General features: G+C 51.6%; 1 protein-coding gene across 1 annotated transcript; it reads right to left on the bottom strand.

Moving 5' to 3' along the window:
- Positions 1-1,607: 1,607 nt before the first annotated feature.
- LOC127034008 (uncharacterized) lies at positions 1,608-15,376 on the bottom strand. Its single transcript, XM_050922402.1, has 10 exons — positions 15,312-15,376; positions 14,527-14,613; positions 12,748-12,969; positions 12,220-12,242; positions 10,774-10,889; positions 10,441-10,473; positions 9,502-9,606; positions 8,176-8,264; positions 7,321-7,447; positions 1,608-3,024 (listed from the first exon to the last, which is right to left on the bottom strand). The coding sequence occupies exons 1-10, from the start codon at positions 15,372-15,374 to the stop codon at positions 1,730-1,732; spliced, it is 2,160 nt and encodes a 719-aa protein (XP_050778359.1). The 5' UTR covers positions 15,375-15,376; the 3' UTR covers positions 1,608-1,729.
- Positions 15,377-16,491: the final 1,115 nt, after the last annotated feature.

Below are 16,491 nucleotides of genomic sequence, written 5' to 3'. Positions count from 1 at the left end.
AAGGGGACAGAGATTACCATTCCTACGGTGATGCTTTCCTGTGGCTTAAAAGAAATCCTTCCCTTGCAGTTAGCCATGCAGGGGGAAGGGAAAAAGCTGCCCATTCCTATGGGGAGGTGTCTCTAATGGTGCTGACCTTTTTAGCATTTGGGCAGCAGGAATTTTCGCTGCTAATTGCCAAGAGAGGGGGGGAAGGGGGGAGGGGGTAAGGTTTCAGTGACCTGCCATTACAGCAGACATGCAGAGTGGGGGGGAAAACAATTCACAATTTCCTCTAGTGCTTAACCTTTCTGATGGCATAAGAAAAAAAGCAAAAGATGTGCTTTTTAGCAGTTTGGCTGCACAGCATGAATTTTACCTGCTAATAGCCAGGGGTGGGGGGAAAGGTGGAGGTTGTACGGTTAACTGCCATTAGATGTATGCCTTACCATGTCCGCCTGCAAGCTGATTTGTAATCCCCGGACCTGCGTCTGTGTTGATCTGTTACACCACAGCCGCAAGCACTAAATACTAAAAGAATCCAAAGGCGACCTTGTAGTGAAGTGACATGTGCTACGTACGGTGAATAGTGTAGTTCACTGAAAGAGTATAACCATTGTTCTGTGAAATGTATCTCTTATGATCCTTCTATAACTCTTTTCCCCCACTCATGCAGCTGCACATTTTTCAAGCCTCCCTACTCCAGTCCGAAGGATAGGTCAGATAAGGAGGATGAGGAAGAAGAGGACACGGGATGAGATGTTCACAGAAACCATGGCAGTAACTCGCAGTGAAAGAGCTCATCTGGGGGAGTGGAAAGACGTGGTAGCAAAGTACAGGAAAGATGCCAGTGAACGTGAGGACAGGAGGGACCAACGTGAGGACAGGAGGGACGCTCGAGATGAGATGTGGCGGCAGGAAGATCAGAGGTGTAGGCAGGAAGATCAGCGGTGGCGGGATGCAATGCTGGAGCTGCTGCGCGATCAAACTGACATCCTCCGAAGTCTGGTGGAAGAGCTGTGGGGTCACAGAGTGCCACTCCAGCCCATGTTTAACCTCCCTCAGTACTCACCATGTTCCATATCTTCCACACCCAGACGTGTAAGAACGCGTGGGGGAAGGCTTTCTGCACCTGCCCACTCCACCCCCGTGGACAGTCCAACCAAAAGGCTGTCATTACATTGAAATGTCCTTAATGGCCTTTTTCTTCCCTCCTATACTCCTCCCAAACCACTCCCGGGGTACCTTTTTATTTCTCTTACTCTTCTTATAATTACATGCTATTGAAAGCAAGTGGGAGGGTGGGTTGGTTACAGGGAATGACTTTATTTCCATAAGTAAGCTGTTAGGGAAGGGTGGAGGGTAGGTTGCTTGCAGCAGGAGTCAATACGGGGGGGGGAGGTTCACGAAGGGGAAAGAAACACAGCAGTCACACCGTACCCTGGCCCATGATGAAACTCGTTTTCAAGGCTTCCTTAATGGCCTTTTTCTTCCCTCCCATCCTCCTCCAAAACCACTACCGCTGTACCTTGTTATTTCTCTGTAATCTATTTTTAATTACATGCTTTTTAAAGCAAGAGGGAGGGAGGGTTGCTTACAGGGACTGACTTTTAATAAAGAATACAAGGTTTTTAAAAAATAGTAACTTTATTTCGATAAGCAAGCTGTTATGGAAGGGTGGAGGGTAGGTTGCTTGCAGCAGGAGTCAATACAGGGGGGGAGGTTCATGAAGGGGAAAGAAACACAGCAGTCACACCGTCCCCTGGCCCATGATGAAACTCGTTTTCAAGGCTTCTCTGATGCGCACCGCTTCCTGGTGTGATCTTCTTATCACCCTGGTGTCTGGCTGCGTGTAATCAGCGGCCAGGTGATTTGCCTCAGCCTCCCACCCCGCCATAAAGGTCTCTCCCTTACTCTCACAGAGATTGTGGAGCACATAGCAAGCAGCAATAACAAAGGGGACATTGGTTTGGCTGAGGTCTGAGCGAGTAAGTAAAGTTCTCCAGTGACCTTTGAGACGCCCAAATGCACATTCTACCACCATTCTGCACTTGCTCAGCCTGTAGTTAAACAACTCCTGACCACTGTCCAGGCTGCCTGTGTATGGCTTCATGAGCCATGGCATCAAGGGGTAGGCTGGGTCCCCCAGGATAACTACAGGCATTTCAACATCCCCAACTGTAATTTTCTGGTCTGGGAAGTAAGTCCCTTGCTGCAGCCGTTTAAACAGAGTAGTGCTTCTGAAGACACGAGCGTCATGAACCCTTCCTGGCCATCCCACATGGATGTTGGTGAAACGTCCCTTGTGATCCACCAGTGCTTGCAGCACCATTGAAAAGTACCCCTTGCGGTTTATGTACTGGGTGCCCTGGTGCTCCGGGGCCAAGATAGGGATATGGGTTCCATCTATGGCCCCCCCACAGTTAGGGAATCCCATTGCAGCAAAGCCATCCACTATGACCTGCACATTTCCCAGAGTCACAACCTTTCGTAGCAGCAGCTTAATGATTGCTTTGGCTACTTGCAACACAGCAGCCCCCACAGTAGATTTTCCCACTCCAAATTGATTCCCGACTGACCGGTAGCTGTCTGGCGTTGCAAGCTTCCAGAGGGCTATTGCCACTCGCTTTTCCACTGTGAGGGCTGCTCTCATCCTGGTATTATGGCGTTTCAGGGCAGGAGAAAGCAGGTCACAAAGTTCAAAGAAAGTGCTCTTACGCATGCGAAAGTTCCGCAGCCACTGCGAATCGTCCCACACCTGCAAAACTATGCGGTCCCACCAGTCTGTGCTTGTTTCCCGGGCCCAAAATCGGCGAGCAATGGGTAGAACCTCCCCCATTACCAGCAGGAGCTCCAAAGCGCAGGGGCCCGCAGTTAGGGAGAATTCAGTGTCCATGTCCTCATCACTCTCGTCGCCGCGCTGCCGTAGCTGCCGCCTCCTCTCCTGCGTTTGCAGTTCATGGTTCAGCATAGACAGCACGAGAATGCGCGAGGTGTTTACAACGTGCACGATTACGGTACTGATCAGAGCAGGGTCCATGCTTGCTGTAAAATAGCATTTGCTCACTTCACCCAGTAAAAAACACGCGAAATGGCTGTCTGCTGCTTTCAGGAAGGGAGGGGGTGAGGCTGTACCCAGAACCACCCACGACAGTGATTTTTGCCCCATCAGGCACTGGGGTGGTAACCCATAATTCCAAGGGTCAGGGAACACTGCAGGAACTATGGGATAGGTACCCACAGTGCAACGCTCCAGAAATCGATAGACGCCTGGGACCATGGACGCACACCACCAACGTAATGTGCCCTAGTGTGGACGCGTAAAATCGATTTTATAAAACCTGCTTTATAAAATCGATTTTATTAATTTCGATTTTAGTCTGTAGTGTGGACATGACCTTAGAGACTAACAATTTTATTTGAGCACAAGCTTTCATGGGCTACAGCCCACGTTATTGGATGCATGCTTATGCTCAAATAAATTTGTTAGTCTCTTAGGTGCCATAAGTAATCCTGTTCTTTTTGCGGATACGGACTAACATGGCTGCTACTCTGAAACTTATAAAAGAATAACCATCAGTTTGGGGTTGTGTTTGCCCTATTTCTCAGCAGTTCGTCCTGAATTTGGCATCCTCAGTTATGACCCGCTAAGGCTCAGTGACAGGGTGCCAAGGGAGGGGGCTGGATCATGGATTTACAGGGAGCCAGGCGACCCAACCTTCATACAGGCCCTCTTGGCACTGCTCTCTTTAGGGTATGTCTAAGGTGCATCAGGAAGTCAGCCACCTTCCAGGCTGGGTCTCATGCTAGTGTATTAAAAATGGCTGTGGAGACATTGCTTTGCTCTCAGGGCTCTGCTTGGAGTTCAGACCATCCAGCCCACCACTCCCCTCAACCCCTGGCTTTAGAACCCAAGCTACAACCCAACCAACAGCGCCTACACCGTTATTTGTAGTGAGTCAGCATGGACTCTGGCTGGGAGGCAGCTTCCAGACGCAGTGCAGACATACCCTTCATGAGTGACACGCTTGCTTTAGCTTTTTCCAAGGGTGAACGCCGGTTCCCCTTAGAACCATAGAGTTAAAAGGGACCACAACAGTCATCTAATCTAACCCTCTACCAAAGTGCAGGATTTGCTGTAACTAAACCAGCCTCCTTTTGAAAACCTCCAGCGAACAACCTTCCACCATCGCCTTAGGCGTCTGTTCCATTGTCCTACTGTTCTTCTAGTTAGGAAGTTGTTCCTGAGATTTAATCTAAATCTGCTGTGCTGTAGTTTGAACCCCCTGCTTCTTGTCCTGCCCTCTGTGACAAGAGAGAACTGTTCCCTATCCTTTGTATGGCAGCCTGTAGCAGGAAAGACCAGCAGGGACCACAACCCACCCGTTGGGCTACAGAGCCAGGAAAGCCACCACCACCCCTCCAGAAGATGAGGGGTGGGACAGGAAGCAGAAGTACAAAAGGAGGGGGCCCTGCAGCTCAGTTGGGCTGGAGCTGCTGAGGGAAACAGATGCTTATCACCCGCTGCCAGAGTGGGACACTGAGGACCCACTAGGGCTGCCACCAGAGGACTGGCAAAAGCTCCCAGGGTCACCAACCAGTCGAGGTGTCAATGAGTAGATGGGGTTGCCACAGACTACCGACCCGTGGAAATGGAGGCCAGAGGTACCTAACCCTAGGGATTGTAGGAAGTAGCCCAGGGAAACTAGACCATCGTCTGACTGAGTGTTGGCCTGACACTAAGTAAGGGTGTTGTGGGTGGATCCCCCCTGATCCAGTGGAGGATTACACTGCCACTGTTAGGACCCAGGGCTGGGACCCAGTGGAGTCAGGTGGGCCAGGGTCCCCCTAGCTCCTGCCACCCCACCTTTGGCCAGGAGGCTTATGTTGGTCGATCGGCAGCCGAGCAAGGACGCTAGACTGTTTGGTGCTTGCCCTGGGCAAAGCCCCTAATTGTTTGCTGCCTCACCCTGTCTGAGGGCCTGGGCTTGGAGACTTTGCAGCTCTGTCCTGAGACAAGACCAGGAGGGATGGCCACACATGCTCACACAGCCTTTTGAGTATTTGAAGATTGCTGTTATATCCCCCCATTAACTCATTTCCAAACTAAACACATCCAGTTCCGTCAGCCTTTGCTCACTGGTTTGTGTTCCATCCCTTTGATCATCCTTGTCACTTGCCTCTGGATTCTCTCCAGTTTCTGTACATCCTGTCTAGTCACTGCTGACCAAAACTGGATGCAGGACTCCCCCTGAGGCTTAACCAGTGCTGAATAGAGCAGTACTATCACCACCTGTGATTTGCATGCTATGCTTCTCTTAATGCATTTGCTTCTTTTTGCATTACCATCATGCTGTTGACTTCATGTTGAGGTTGTGATCCACCACAACTCCCAGATCCTTCTCAGCGCTGCTGCTGCCATGCCAGTTATTCCCCAGTCAGAATTTGTGCATTAAGTTTTTCTTCCCTAAGTGTAGCACCTTACACTTGTCTTTGTTGAATGTCATTGGTGCCTATAGCGAGGGTCACCAATTTATCACAATCCCTTTCAAGTTTTGCTCTATTCTCCAAAGTGTTGACAACCTCCCCAAGCTTAGTGTCATCTGCAAATTTGATCAGTATGCTCTCTATTCCCACGTGCAGGTCGTTAATGAAGATGTTAAATAGCAGCAGACCCAAAACAGATCCCTGTGAAACCCTTTGAGAATACCTCCAATCTGACATCATTCCAATAATAGTTATTCTTTGCTTGCGGTTGTGTAACCAATTATATATCCACTTAATGGGAGTTCTGTTGAGCCTGCATTTCTCCAGCTTACCCATGGGACCGTGTCAAAAGCCTTTTTGAAGTCCAGGTCCATTTTAGCCACCAAACCAGTTACCCTATCAAAGAAGGATAACAGGCTGGTATGTCATGCTATGTTCTTAGTAAATCCATGCTGGCTGCTACCGATTACCCCGTCATCCTCTGGGTATATGCAAATTGAATGTATTTTACATTGCTCTAGTAGCTTCCCTGGTATTGAGGCCAGGCTGACTAGGCTCTAGCTCCTCCTTTTTCCCCTTTGTAAAGATGGGCACTATGTTAACCCTTCTCCAGTCTTCTGGGACCTCTCCTGTCATCTGAGTCTGCAAATATGGCCAGAGGCTCTGAGATTTCATCAGCTAATTCTGGGCTTAACAGCAAGAAAGGAGGTGGGGGGCTGGGTTTGGGGGATTAAGAGCTCTGCTATCAACATTTCAGCTGTTGAGCTTGAGCTGATGGCTGGCCATCCACAAGGAGGCAGAGGGAGGTGGAGGTTTCAGTTTTGACAGAAGGAGACAGGTCTGGAGTAGAGCAGTAGATCTGTGATTCATCGGTATACGGACAGTAGCTGAATTTGTGTTTGGGGGTGAGATTTCCCAGAGATAAAGTGCAGAGGAAGTGACCAAGGACTGAGCCCTGTAGAACCCACACAGAAAAGTGGAGTGGGGGTGAGGACGATTTTCCTAAGGACATGCTGAAGAAGTGGTTACAGAGGTAGGAGGAGCACCAGGAAGCAGACAAGATGTCAAGACGACAACCATGGTCAGTGGTATTAAAGGCAGCTGACGGGTCAAGAAGAATAAGGGTGGAGCACTGGTTCTGAGCTTTGCTAAGGGAGAAGTCATTAGAGACTATGGCAAAAGCATTCTCAGTGGAGGGTCCCAAATATCTGCCTCCCTGAAACCTTCCCTTCCCACTGCCACCAGACCCTTCCTGCTTCATAGAGCAACCACTCCCCATCCTCTTCCCACTATCCTCAGTCTTTTCCACTTCCAAGTATCCCACATCTCCTACCCAATCCCCCCTGCTCCAACAGCACCACTGCTGGGACCTCCACCCCCTGTCTCCATTCCCAGGCTCCCACTCCCCCAAACCACCACACTCCCTGTTTCCAGGAGATTGTCTGTCTCTGATTCCTCACCTCCTCTTCCTTCCATGGTACCCATCCCTCCCTGATTCCCTCTAGTCTCCCACATACCTAACCCTTTCCTCCCACTACACTCAGCCTTCCCTATGTTGTGGTACCCCACAACCACTAGCTCCTTCATCATCATCTCCCCTCTCATGCTCCCTGCATTGGGTCAGCTGTAGCTGTAACTGGATGGTGACGGGAGGAGTTGGAGCAGCTTGGCAGAGGTGCGACTGTGATATGAAGGGAGGTGCATGTGAACCCTGAGGGACCTAGTCTGCCCCATTTCAAGGCACTCAGTGGGCTGTTGCTGAGACAGGGCAGAGCAGAGGTGGCATTGTGGGGGTGGTGTGACCCTTAACTCTTCATTTCCCCTTCTAAGAACAGAGGGGATGGGAATCCTTACCCAGCGAGGTCACATTCTCATAGTTCTCCTGCATGACATCTCTGCAGAGGGCTCTTTGACGGGGGTCCAGCAGAGCCCACTCTTCCCTGGTGAAATACACAGCCACCTCCTCGAAGGTCACCGGCCCCTGAAAGAGCAGGAGCCCCCTACTCACAACCTGCTGCCCCACTCACAGCCCCACTATTCATGGGGGAGAGAAGCCAATCAAATGGAAGCTCTGGCAGGCTCACAGTCAGCAGGGTCCCACTCCCACCCTGCTCAGAGCAGCCAGGAGGCAAAACAGGAGGGGAGACAGAGATCCTCTTACCCCCCAGCAGACAGAGGGGGAAGGGTCTTCTCATCCATCACACACCTGCAAGCCAGAGGCTGATGCGGAGGATGGGGACCCCAGCAGGCTCCAGGGTCACTCCCCAGTAGGAACCCCAACAGGCTTCCCAGTGCCAGCAGCTGGAAGGAAGGGGAGGGGTTATCTACTCTAGGCCCCACTGGTGGAGAACCTCCCACTCCTCCTTCGAATCTCCTACCAGCCTCTGGCGACTAGGTTTATGTTCTTGCACTGGGAATCTGATACATTTCCACAGCGCTGTCCAGTGTTTCCCTACCTGTCCCGTTCTACAAATAGGGTAATTTCCTCCCCCCAAACCCCATGGGTCTGTTCCCGGAATCCAGGACTTGGGTTAAACAATTCCCAGCAAGTTTGTCACATGGCTTGTCCCCCTTCCTTTCTCCACCCTGGATACTTCCTGCCCCCATCCCACCTCCACACTGAGCTCCTCCAAAGATCCCAGGCCCTCAGTATTTCCTGCCCCTCCCCCTCCAGCAGGAACCCACTAGCAACCCCGCAATAATCCCTACCTGGACTGGCTCCACTACAGCCAGTTCCCTTCCTTGTCCCCTGGGAGGCTGGGACAATCTGGATCCAAAGGTGGGCATTACTCTGCCGCCTGTCAGGGTGAGAAGGGTGACAGGGAAGATTTCAGAAGTTAGTTCCTGTCACATCATGATTTTCCCCGGTCCTTTCCCTGCACAAGATGTTTCTGACTCACATGCTGGGAAAATATTCCATCATTTTATCACAGCCCAGACTCAATCCCTTCCACCAGCGCTAAACCCACTGTGCTAGTTTTAAACCTGAGGGCAACTCCCCCAACGGTGGGGACCAGGCAGAGGCAGGGACAGAATAAAGTCTGCCCAGTGCTGGTGCAGTAAATGAAATGAAGTTTGCTGGTGATATTAAGATGGAAGCGATTGTCAAATGAGACAAATATAATCTAATAAAATAATAATTATAATATATGGAGCTATACCTGTCTCATAGAACTGGAAGGGACATTAAGTCCAGCCCCTGCCTTCACTAGCAGGACTAAGTACTGATTTTGCCCCAGATTGCTAAGTGGCTCCCTCAGCGATTGAACTCACAACCCCGGGTTTAGCAGGCCAGTGCTCAAACCGCTGAGCAATCTCCCCTGTAACACCTGCATTTCGAACTCTCTTCCTCACTTCACTGTAAAAATCAGACAAAAGTTCGTAAGACCTTACAATAACCTCTAGCAGCAAGTTGATGAAAAGTAGGTTCAATTCTTTTCAGCCATGAAGGCCATGCACAGGTGTAAGACGACCAACGACAGAAAATTTAATTAGTCCAAACAAAAGGGGGCTAATGATGTCGTTCATGGCCAGTGCTAAGCTCTACGCTTGGTGAACAAGAAAACGTGGTAACAAAGTTACCTAAGGCCAAATTTGGCCTTAGGGACATGGATTTAATTAGTAAACAAAATAATAAAAAATAAATGATGCCACTCACTTTTATTCCTTTTGGGACTTTTACAAAGAAATGGGGCGGGGGGGGGGGAATAATCTGCCACCTCACCCCAACATTGCAATACTGCTACTAAACTGCTACATTTCCTTTCTGAGAGGCTTTGTTTTCAATATATTTTAACTTGCATTCCCTCCTCTTTCTCCTCATGATGCATGATCATTAATTTGCACTTAACGTTGACCATAGTTCTGTCCTGTTTCTCAGAAAGGCTGTAAGGGCTTGTCAGTTAAAACATGTTCCAAAGAGACCCATTGCTCCCGTGATTAGTGACTTTCTTAAAGTCTCTCAGTGCTTGTAAGTTAAACTAGTTTTCTAAGAGGAGCCCTCTTTTTAAGAGCAGGATTAGTAATTAAACTTACCCTCTTTCCCACAAGCCACTGCCTCTGTGCCTTTACTCTCGGGTGCAAAACCTTCAAATAATTCTGCTGAGGATGTTTCCCAGAAATCAATCATCATCGGGATGGCTAGGAATGTATTGGGAGAAAAAAAATTCAGATTCTATCTTAAATGAATAAAATCATTCCAAGAAATATAAATTAATGTAAGGCACAAGGTAAGCATAAAAAAAAGTTTAGAGCAAAAAGTTAATTAAAAGAACCAAACAAATGTTGCATTCTTAAAGAAGTGCAGGTTATGCAAAAAAGAAATACTGAATTGCTATTTTAACAAAATTAGATGCTAATAGCTGTTTTATTTAAAGTGTAAAAATCAGCTACAACCTGTCACAAGAGGTAAAATGTGAATACATTACCAATTTGAAAAGTTAAAAAAAAGTATATAGACTTTTTTGCTGTAAAAGCCAAAAAACTCTAACTATACTAACACATTTTCAAATAAATATGTTTAAAAAAATCTCAGCCCTTGTATTTTTTTTAAAAAGTATCAAGCAGCGACTCAAAAATGGGAAAAGTTGTCAAGGTCTTAGTGGTCTTTAAAAAAATGCTTTAAAATCAGACTACGTAAACTTAATTAAAAACACTATTCATATTACTGCAATTAAAACTACAAAATAAAATTCCTAAACTTAACATAGTCTGTAAAAATGCAATAATTAAGAAAGTAAAAGAAAAAAAATGAATGAGTACTAAAAGACTGTAAAACACTTTAAATGCTTATGTGACATTGTTGAGCTAAAATATTTAAGAGACAAGTCAGTTGAAAATATAGTGGTGCAAGAACAAAGTAACATTGCTTCCTATTGTCACACATCTTCCAGGTGCTGGAGGCTGCGGTCCCCTGTCATTAACATGGTTATTGGGCTGAAATCTCCCCATGGCCAGTCAGAGACAGACACGTACCTGTGTCGCTCCCCAGCCCCCAACGCAGCGTCTCTAAGGGAAGGAGAAGATGGGAGAGGTGAGAATTCAGGCCCTCGCATTCATGGAGAAATCCTCATTGCTTATTAATGGAACTGCTGTTAACTACGAGATGGTGACAGAGATCAGAGGCTGATAACGCAGCCACTGCAGACAGGGCCAGTCCCACAGGGCTGCTCCATGGGGAAGGGCCACTCGCTGAGCTGGGCTGTGAGATGGAGCCGAGGATCAGTGACATCACTAGAGTCCCCGACACCTCCCCAGGGCCAGGGTCGCTCTAACCAGAGGAGACGCCACCCCCAGACTCCAATTCACCTTTGAATCCCAGCAGGACCTCCTGCAGCATGGCACTTTTCAGACAGAAATCACTGAGTCTCTTCTCCAGCTCCGCAAACGACGGCTCTGGCTTCAGAAACGCCCCGTCCTCCCTGCTGGGGAAAGGAGGGGTGAGAAATAGGCCTGAGCCCCAGACCCTGAGCCCAACAACCCCCAAACTCCAGGAAACTTGGATCTGAGCTTTGTAGCCTGAGATGGTCGTTGTCATGGTGAGTCACCTCAGCCCTGTGCTCCCCAGAGAGATGGGAAGTGGGGAGACACTAGAGCAAGGAACAGAGACATTGTTCAGGAGCTTTCTCAGGGACACTCTGGTTCTGTGGGGGACAGAGCCATCCCCTACGCTAGTTTACTGCAGGAACAAGGGCCACCAGCACTGGGATTATGTGGAAAGGGAGGAGGCACACACTGGGAGTGGGCAGGTCCTATATGCTGACAGTGGCCACAGACAGAGCTCAGAGCTTCAGCAGGGAATGAACCTGGGCCCTTAAACACCAAAACCCTCAAGCCCTTCAGCTGAAGCAGTAACCCTGGGTGTCTAGCTCATTTAACAGAGAGGGCCAGATTGCCCTGTCCATTACAGCCAGCAGCCCAGAGCATCAGGTTAGGACTCTGTGCCCTGCTCCATTCACAGCAGAACACCCATTGCTCTCAATGGGAAACCCACATACAAGGAACAAGGGGAGAATCTGCCCTTCACATCGGAAATAAAATTTTAGTTCTTAGTATTTTGCCAAGTCTTTGTTTGTCACACTCACTGTCACTCAGGTGGAAAACAGCCCCTTCCCGGACACCCTGTAGGGCCCTGCTGGTTCTTCCCTGTGTTTCCCTTTCTTTCCCACCCTCCTTTCTCCATTTCTCTCATGCTTCCTTGTTGCTGTGTCTCTCCTCTGTTCTTCCTTCCCTACAGCAACCCCCTATTCCCACTCTGCAAAGGTTTCACTCTTGCCCTCTCCCTGTTCCACCTGCTCCAGTGATCAGCCAGGAAACGCTGAATGTTGACATCAAAGTGTCATCACTTCAGTTGACACCCCGATGACATTAACAGGAGACAGGAGAGTTCACGCTCTCAGAGCTACGGCTTCAGGCTGCTGGCAGCCCCAGCAAGGCAACGCTGTCTCCGTTTACATTGGGGAGGTGCTGAGGGACCAGCAACTCACTTTAACAAATGTGAAAGCTGAGATTCTGCACCCTCGGAATACGTGACGCAGCCACATCAGCCCAGGAGACAGCCACATCGGCCCTGTGTCTAGCAGCCCTGCTGTGACCTCATTAGCGATCGGACAGTAACCGGCTCTTCTCCTACCTGAGTCAGCCACTAGGGGAGCCAGAATCACACGCTCCAAGGGCAGGGGGCAGCTTCCTATTCAGTGCAGTTATCAAACCTAACAGCCCGTGACGGGGAGTGAAATGGAGCCCAGGACTTACCTGCCCCCAGTGCTCCCAGCACCCTAAAGAGGAAGAGAAAGAAGAGGCCGTCAGTGGGGGTGTCCCTGGGTGGGGAGGCCTCCTGCTCTGCAGGGGTCATCACTGAGGCCTCGGGCAGTAGGGGAATTTCAGGTTTACATTCCCTGAGCAGCTGCCCCCCACCACCAGGGACTTTCCCCTACGCAGCCCCAGCAATCCCTGTGGGCAGGTCACCACTGCTGGAATCTTCTCCCCAGGCACTTCACAGGCAGAAGATATTTCACCCTCCAAGTGCAAATGCAGAGAGTCATTTCCAGGAGAGAAGGTCCTCGGGCTGCAGCATCCAGGACTCCCAGGACCCATCCGTGGCGCCGCTGCCAGACTCACTGTGTGACCTTGGGCAGGGCTCTGCCTCTCCCTCTGCCTCACTTTCCCCATTTGTCCCAGAGGGATAATGCCCTTGACCCCACTCTCTAAAGTGCTTTGGGGTCTAGGGCTCAGAAGCACCTATAGAAACGCTACGTATGATCATTGCAATGACAGCCTGACCTGCAGGGGTTGGCTCAGTGGCTGCTGCCCCTTCTCTCCTCCCCTCTCGCTGAGCAGGGAAATCTCCCAGGACAGGCTGCAGACACCCTCATCCCTTCTCTGGACAATGGCTCTCTCTAGCTCCTCCAGCCGGGCCAGCAGCCGCTGCTTCTGCTCCTCCAGAAACCCTTGCAGCTCCTGCCACTCCCAGACAATCTTCTGCCTCTCGGCTTCCATCTGTTTCTGCAACAGGGAGAGGTCGGCTCAGTAACAGGGGAACATAGAACATAAGAACGGCCAGACTGGGTCAGACCAAAGGTCCATCTAGCCCGGATCCTGTCTTCTGACAGTGGCCAATGCCAAGTGCCCCAGAGGGAATGAACAGAGCAGGGAATTATCAAGTGATTCATCCCCTGTTGCCCATTCCCAGCTTCTGGCAAACAGAGGCTAGAGACACCATCCCTGCCCATCCTGGCTAATAGCCACTAATGGACCTGTCCTCCATGCACGTCTCTAGTTCTTTTTAGAACCCTATTAGTGTCTTGGCCTTCACAACATCCTCTGGCAAGGAGTTCCACAGGTTGACTGTTCATTGTGTGAAGAAATACTTCCTTTTGTTTGTTTTAAACCGGCTGCCTATTCATTTCACTGGATGACCCCTAGCTCTTGTGTTATGAGGAGGAAATAACACTTCCTTATTTACTTTCACCACACAAGTCATGATTTTATAGACCTCTACCATATCCCCCCCTTAGTCGTCTCTTCTCCAAGCTGAAGTCTCAGGCTTTGTCTACACTGGCACTTCTCTCCTGTCGACAAACAGCAGCTACACTGTGCGCCTGTCAACAGCACGGCTGCAGTGGCACAGCCGTGTCGCTAAAGCTGCAGCGTGTAGCCAGAGCCTCAGTCTTATTCATCTTTCCTCATACGGAAGCTGTTCTGGACCCTTCATCATTTTTGCTGACCTTCTCTGAACCTTTTCCAATTCCAATGTATCTTTTTTGAGATGGGGCAACCAGATCTGCACGCAGTATTCAAGATGTGGAGGTACCATCGATTTATACAGAGGCAATAGGAGATTTTCTGGTTTATTGTCTATCTCTTTCCTAATGATTCCCCACATTCTCTATGTTTTTTTGACTGCCGCTGCACATTCAATGGATGTTTCCAGAGAATAATCCACAGTGACTCCAAAATCTCTTTCTTGAGTGGGAACAGCTAATTTAGACCCCATCATTTTATGTCCATTTGATATTATCTTTTCCAATGTGCATTACTTCGCATTTATCAACACTGAAATTCATCTGCTCGGTAACTGGGGAAAATCATAAATGCACCTCGGGGCGGATGGCAGAGTTATTTACCAGAACATGAGATCTCTTGTGGTGAGTGATGGGAAGTTCATTTATCCCAGGAAGGGAGGAGGGATCAGGGCCAGGGTGAGCTGCACATCACCAACAGGAGGAACACTTCTCCCCAAAACCTCATCAACTTGCGCTGAGCCAAATCCTCCACCTCTGCAGCCCACATTTCATCTCCTTCGCCCCAGGAGCTAGAAAGGATCCCTGGTCACTGTGACATCCAGATAGTCCAGAGCCCCTGCCCACGGGCTAACACAGACTGACCCTCTCCTGCCCAGCAGCCTCCTGCAGCCTAACGGCATCATGTCACCCCCATGTCTGACCTTGCAGGCTCCCTGGGCTCGGGTCCCTGGCTGAGGCTGGCAGGGTGGGTCCTGCATTCCCCAGATCATTCTTATGCCAGGCAAACCTCAGTGGCGGGGGGGCTCTGGGCACCTACCAGCAGCTCCTCGCTTTGCTGCTCCTCCTCAGCCTTGGCTGCTTCTCTCTCTTTTCCCAGAGGGGCCAGATGCTTTTGTGGTGCCTCCTGGAAGAAGCAGGGGAGGGAGGGTTAGAAACTGCTGCAAACCTCCCAGCTGCCAGATTTCAGGGCCCCTCCTGCCCTACAGATGCCTGTGCAGGGTCCCTGGGACTCAGACTGAGAGGAGATGGTGGAACAGGGAGCAGCTTTTCCAGAGGAAATGCAGGGCCCCAGGCTGCAGTGACAGGGGTGCAGCCCAACCCACAGCTCCCCGGGGTCTCACCCACACCCCAAGCAGCCAACTTCAGACAGTCCCCCACTTTCCCCAGCTTCACTCCCAAAGCTCCCGCAAGGCCAGATTTGAACATGGAGCCCCCCCCAAACATTCCCAATCCCCAGCCCTTACCCCCCAACACACCCCAAACTCTTAGCAGCCCCACAGTACCCCCCCACCACACCCCAAACTCCCAGCTCCCAGCAGCCCAACAGTCCCCGACCACCAAACCCCAAACTCCCAGCTCCCCCCCAGGCCCAGCCGCTCCCCCGCACCCGGCTCTGACATCCCAGATCCCCCTCCCCCCGAGCTCTGCAGCCGAGCCGCGCTCCGGCCCCTCCTGCAGCTCCCGGCCCAGCCGCTCCAGGGCTCCGCCCCACCCCGCCCGGGCCACTGGCCCCCCGCAACCCCAGGCAGCCCCGCTCTGGCCGCGGGGACCCCCCCCCCAGGCAGGGGGCGAACCAGGCCCCACGCGTGTCTCCGGCCCCACCGCGCTGCCCCGCGGGCTGCAGGGCTGGAGCAGCTCCCGCGCTGCGATCCCGGCCCCCGCCATGGCCCCGCTGCCGGCACACAGAGGCGGGGGCCGGGCCAGGGGGGCAGGAAGGGGCGGCTCCTCCCCGGGCCTGGCCCCGCCCCCGGGCCCCACGCAGGGAGGTTGGGACACGCGGGAAGCGGGGACCCGCCTCAGCCCAGAGGGGGCAGGAGAGGGGCTGGGGCTCCCCACGGGAAGAGCAGGGGCCGGGGCTGGTGCTGCTGAACCATCAGCCCAAGGAGCCCCCGGCTGAGAATGCAGCGAGCACGTGTCAGTTCAGCGCTGGAGCTGGGACCCAGCACGTGTCAATCACCTGCCTCTAAAGCCTCTAAATCCTGGGGGCACAGCTCGCCTGGGCACCGCTTGGGAGCTGCACTGGGAACACATCCTGCAGGAAGCCCCCCCGCCCCCCTCCAGCACAGTGGTGCAGTGGGAGCGTGCTGGGCCCATAACCCAGAGACCGAGGGATTGAAACCCTCCTCTACTAGTTTGGGTTTTATTACAGTCCTGGCAATAATCCAGCTGCCTGCCTGTGTTCTGCCCAGAGAAGAAGAACAAATTCTCTCCGTGTTCACCCTTCCAGGGTGATTAAAGGAAGGAATAAAGCCCCAGCAGAGCCCTGCCCCACAGAGTCCCCTCCTGGAAGGTGAGAGATGTGCAGTGACTGGGGCTCCAGCTCAGGGCTGCCAGGTTTATAGAACGTTTGGTGATGCCCAGAACGGGTCCAAGTCCTGCCTCTTCCCCTCCCCCCCCCACCGCCTAAGGCTCTGGGAGGGAGTTTGGGTACATGAGGTGCAGGTTCTGGGATGGGCAGGGGAGGCAGGGGCAGGCTCTGGGAGGGAGTTTAAGTGCAGGAGGGGGTGCAAGCTCTGGGAGGGAGTTAGGGTACATGAGGTGCAGATTCTGGGCTGGAGCAGGGGATTGGGGTGCAGGGGAGGCAGGGGGCAGACTCAAGGAGGGAGTTTGGGTGCACATAGGGTGCAGGATCTGGGCTGGGGCAGAGTGTTGGGGTGTGGCACCTATCTCAGGCAGCTCCTGAAAGTGACCCACACCCCCCTCTGGCACAACTCCTAAATGGAGGAGGCCGGGGGGATCTCCTGGGGCCACTGCCCTCAGGCACCACCCCTGCAGCTCCCAT

This window comes from Gopherus flavomarginatus, chromosome 14 (assembly GCF_025201925.1).
Source record: "Gopherus flavomarginatus isolate rGopFla2 chromosome 14, rGopFla2.mat.asm, whole genome shotgun sequence".
Lineage (NCBI taxonomy): Eukaryota > Metazoa > Chordata > Testudines > Testudinidae > Gopherus > Gopherus flavomarginatus.
The sequence above is the reverse complement of the archived record's forward strand: the minus strand, read 5'-3'. Positions and strand labels throughout refer to the sequence as shown.

Bases quoted from the DNA above. Each gene is read 5' to 3' on its own strand.
- LOC127034008 (XM_050922402.1), bottom strand. From the start codon at position 15,374: ATGGCGGGGGCCGGGATCGCAGCGCGGGAGCTGCTCCAGCCCTGCAGC. The intron at 10,474-10,773 runs GTGAATTGGAGT...TCCTTCCCTTAG, and splicing joins GGTCCTGCTGGGATTCAAAG to AGACGCTGCGTTGGGGGCTG. The intron at 9,607-10,440 runs GTACGTGTCTGT...ATACATTCCTAG, and splicing joins GGGGCTGGGGAGCGACACAG to CCATCCCGATGATGATTGAT.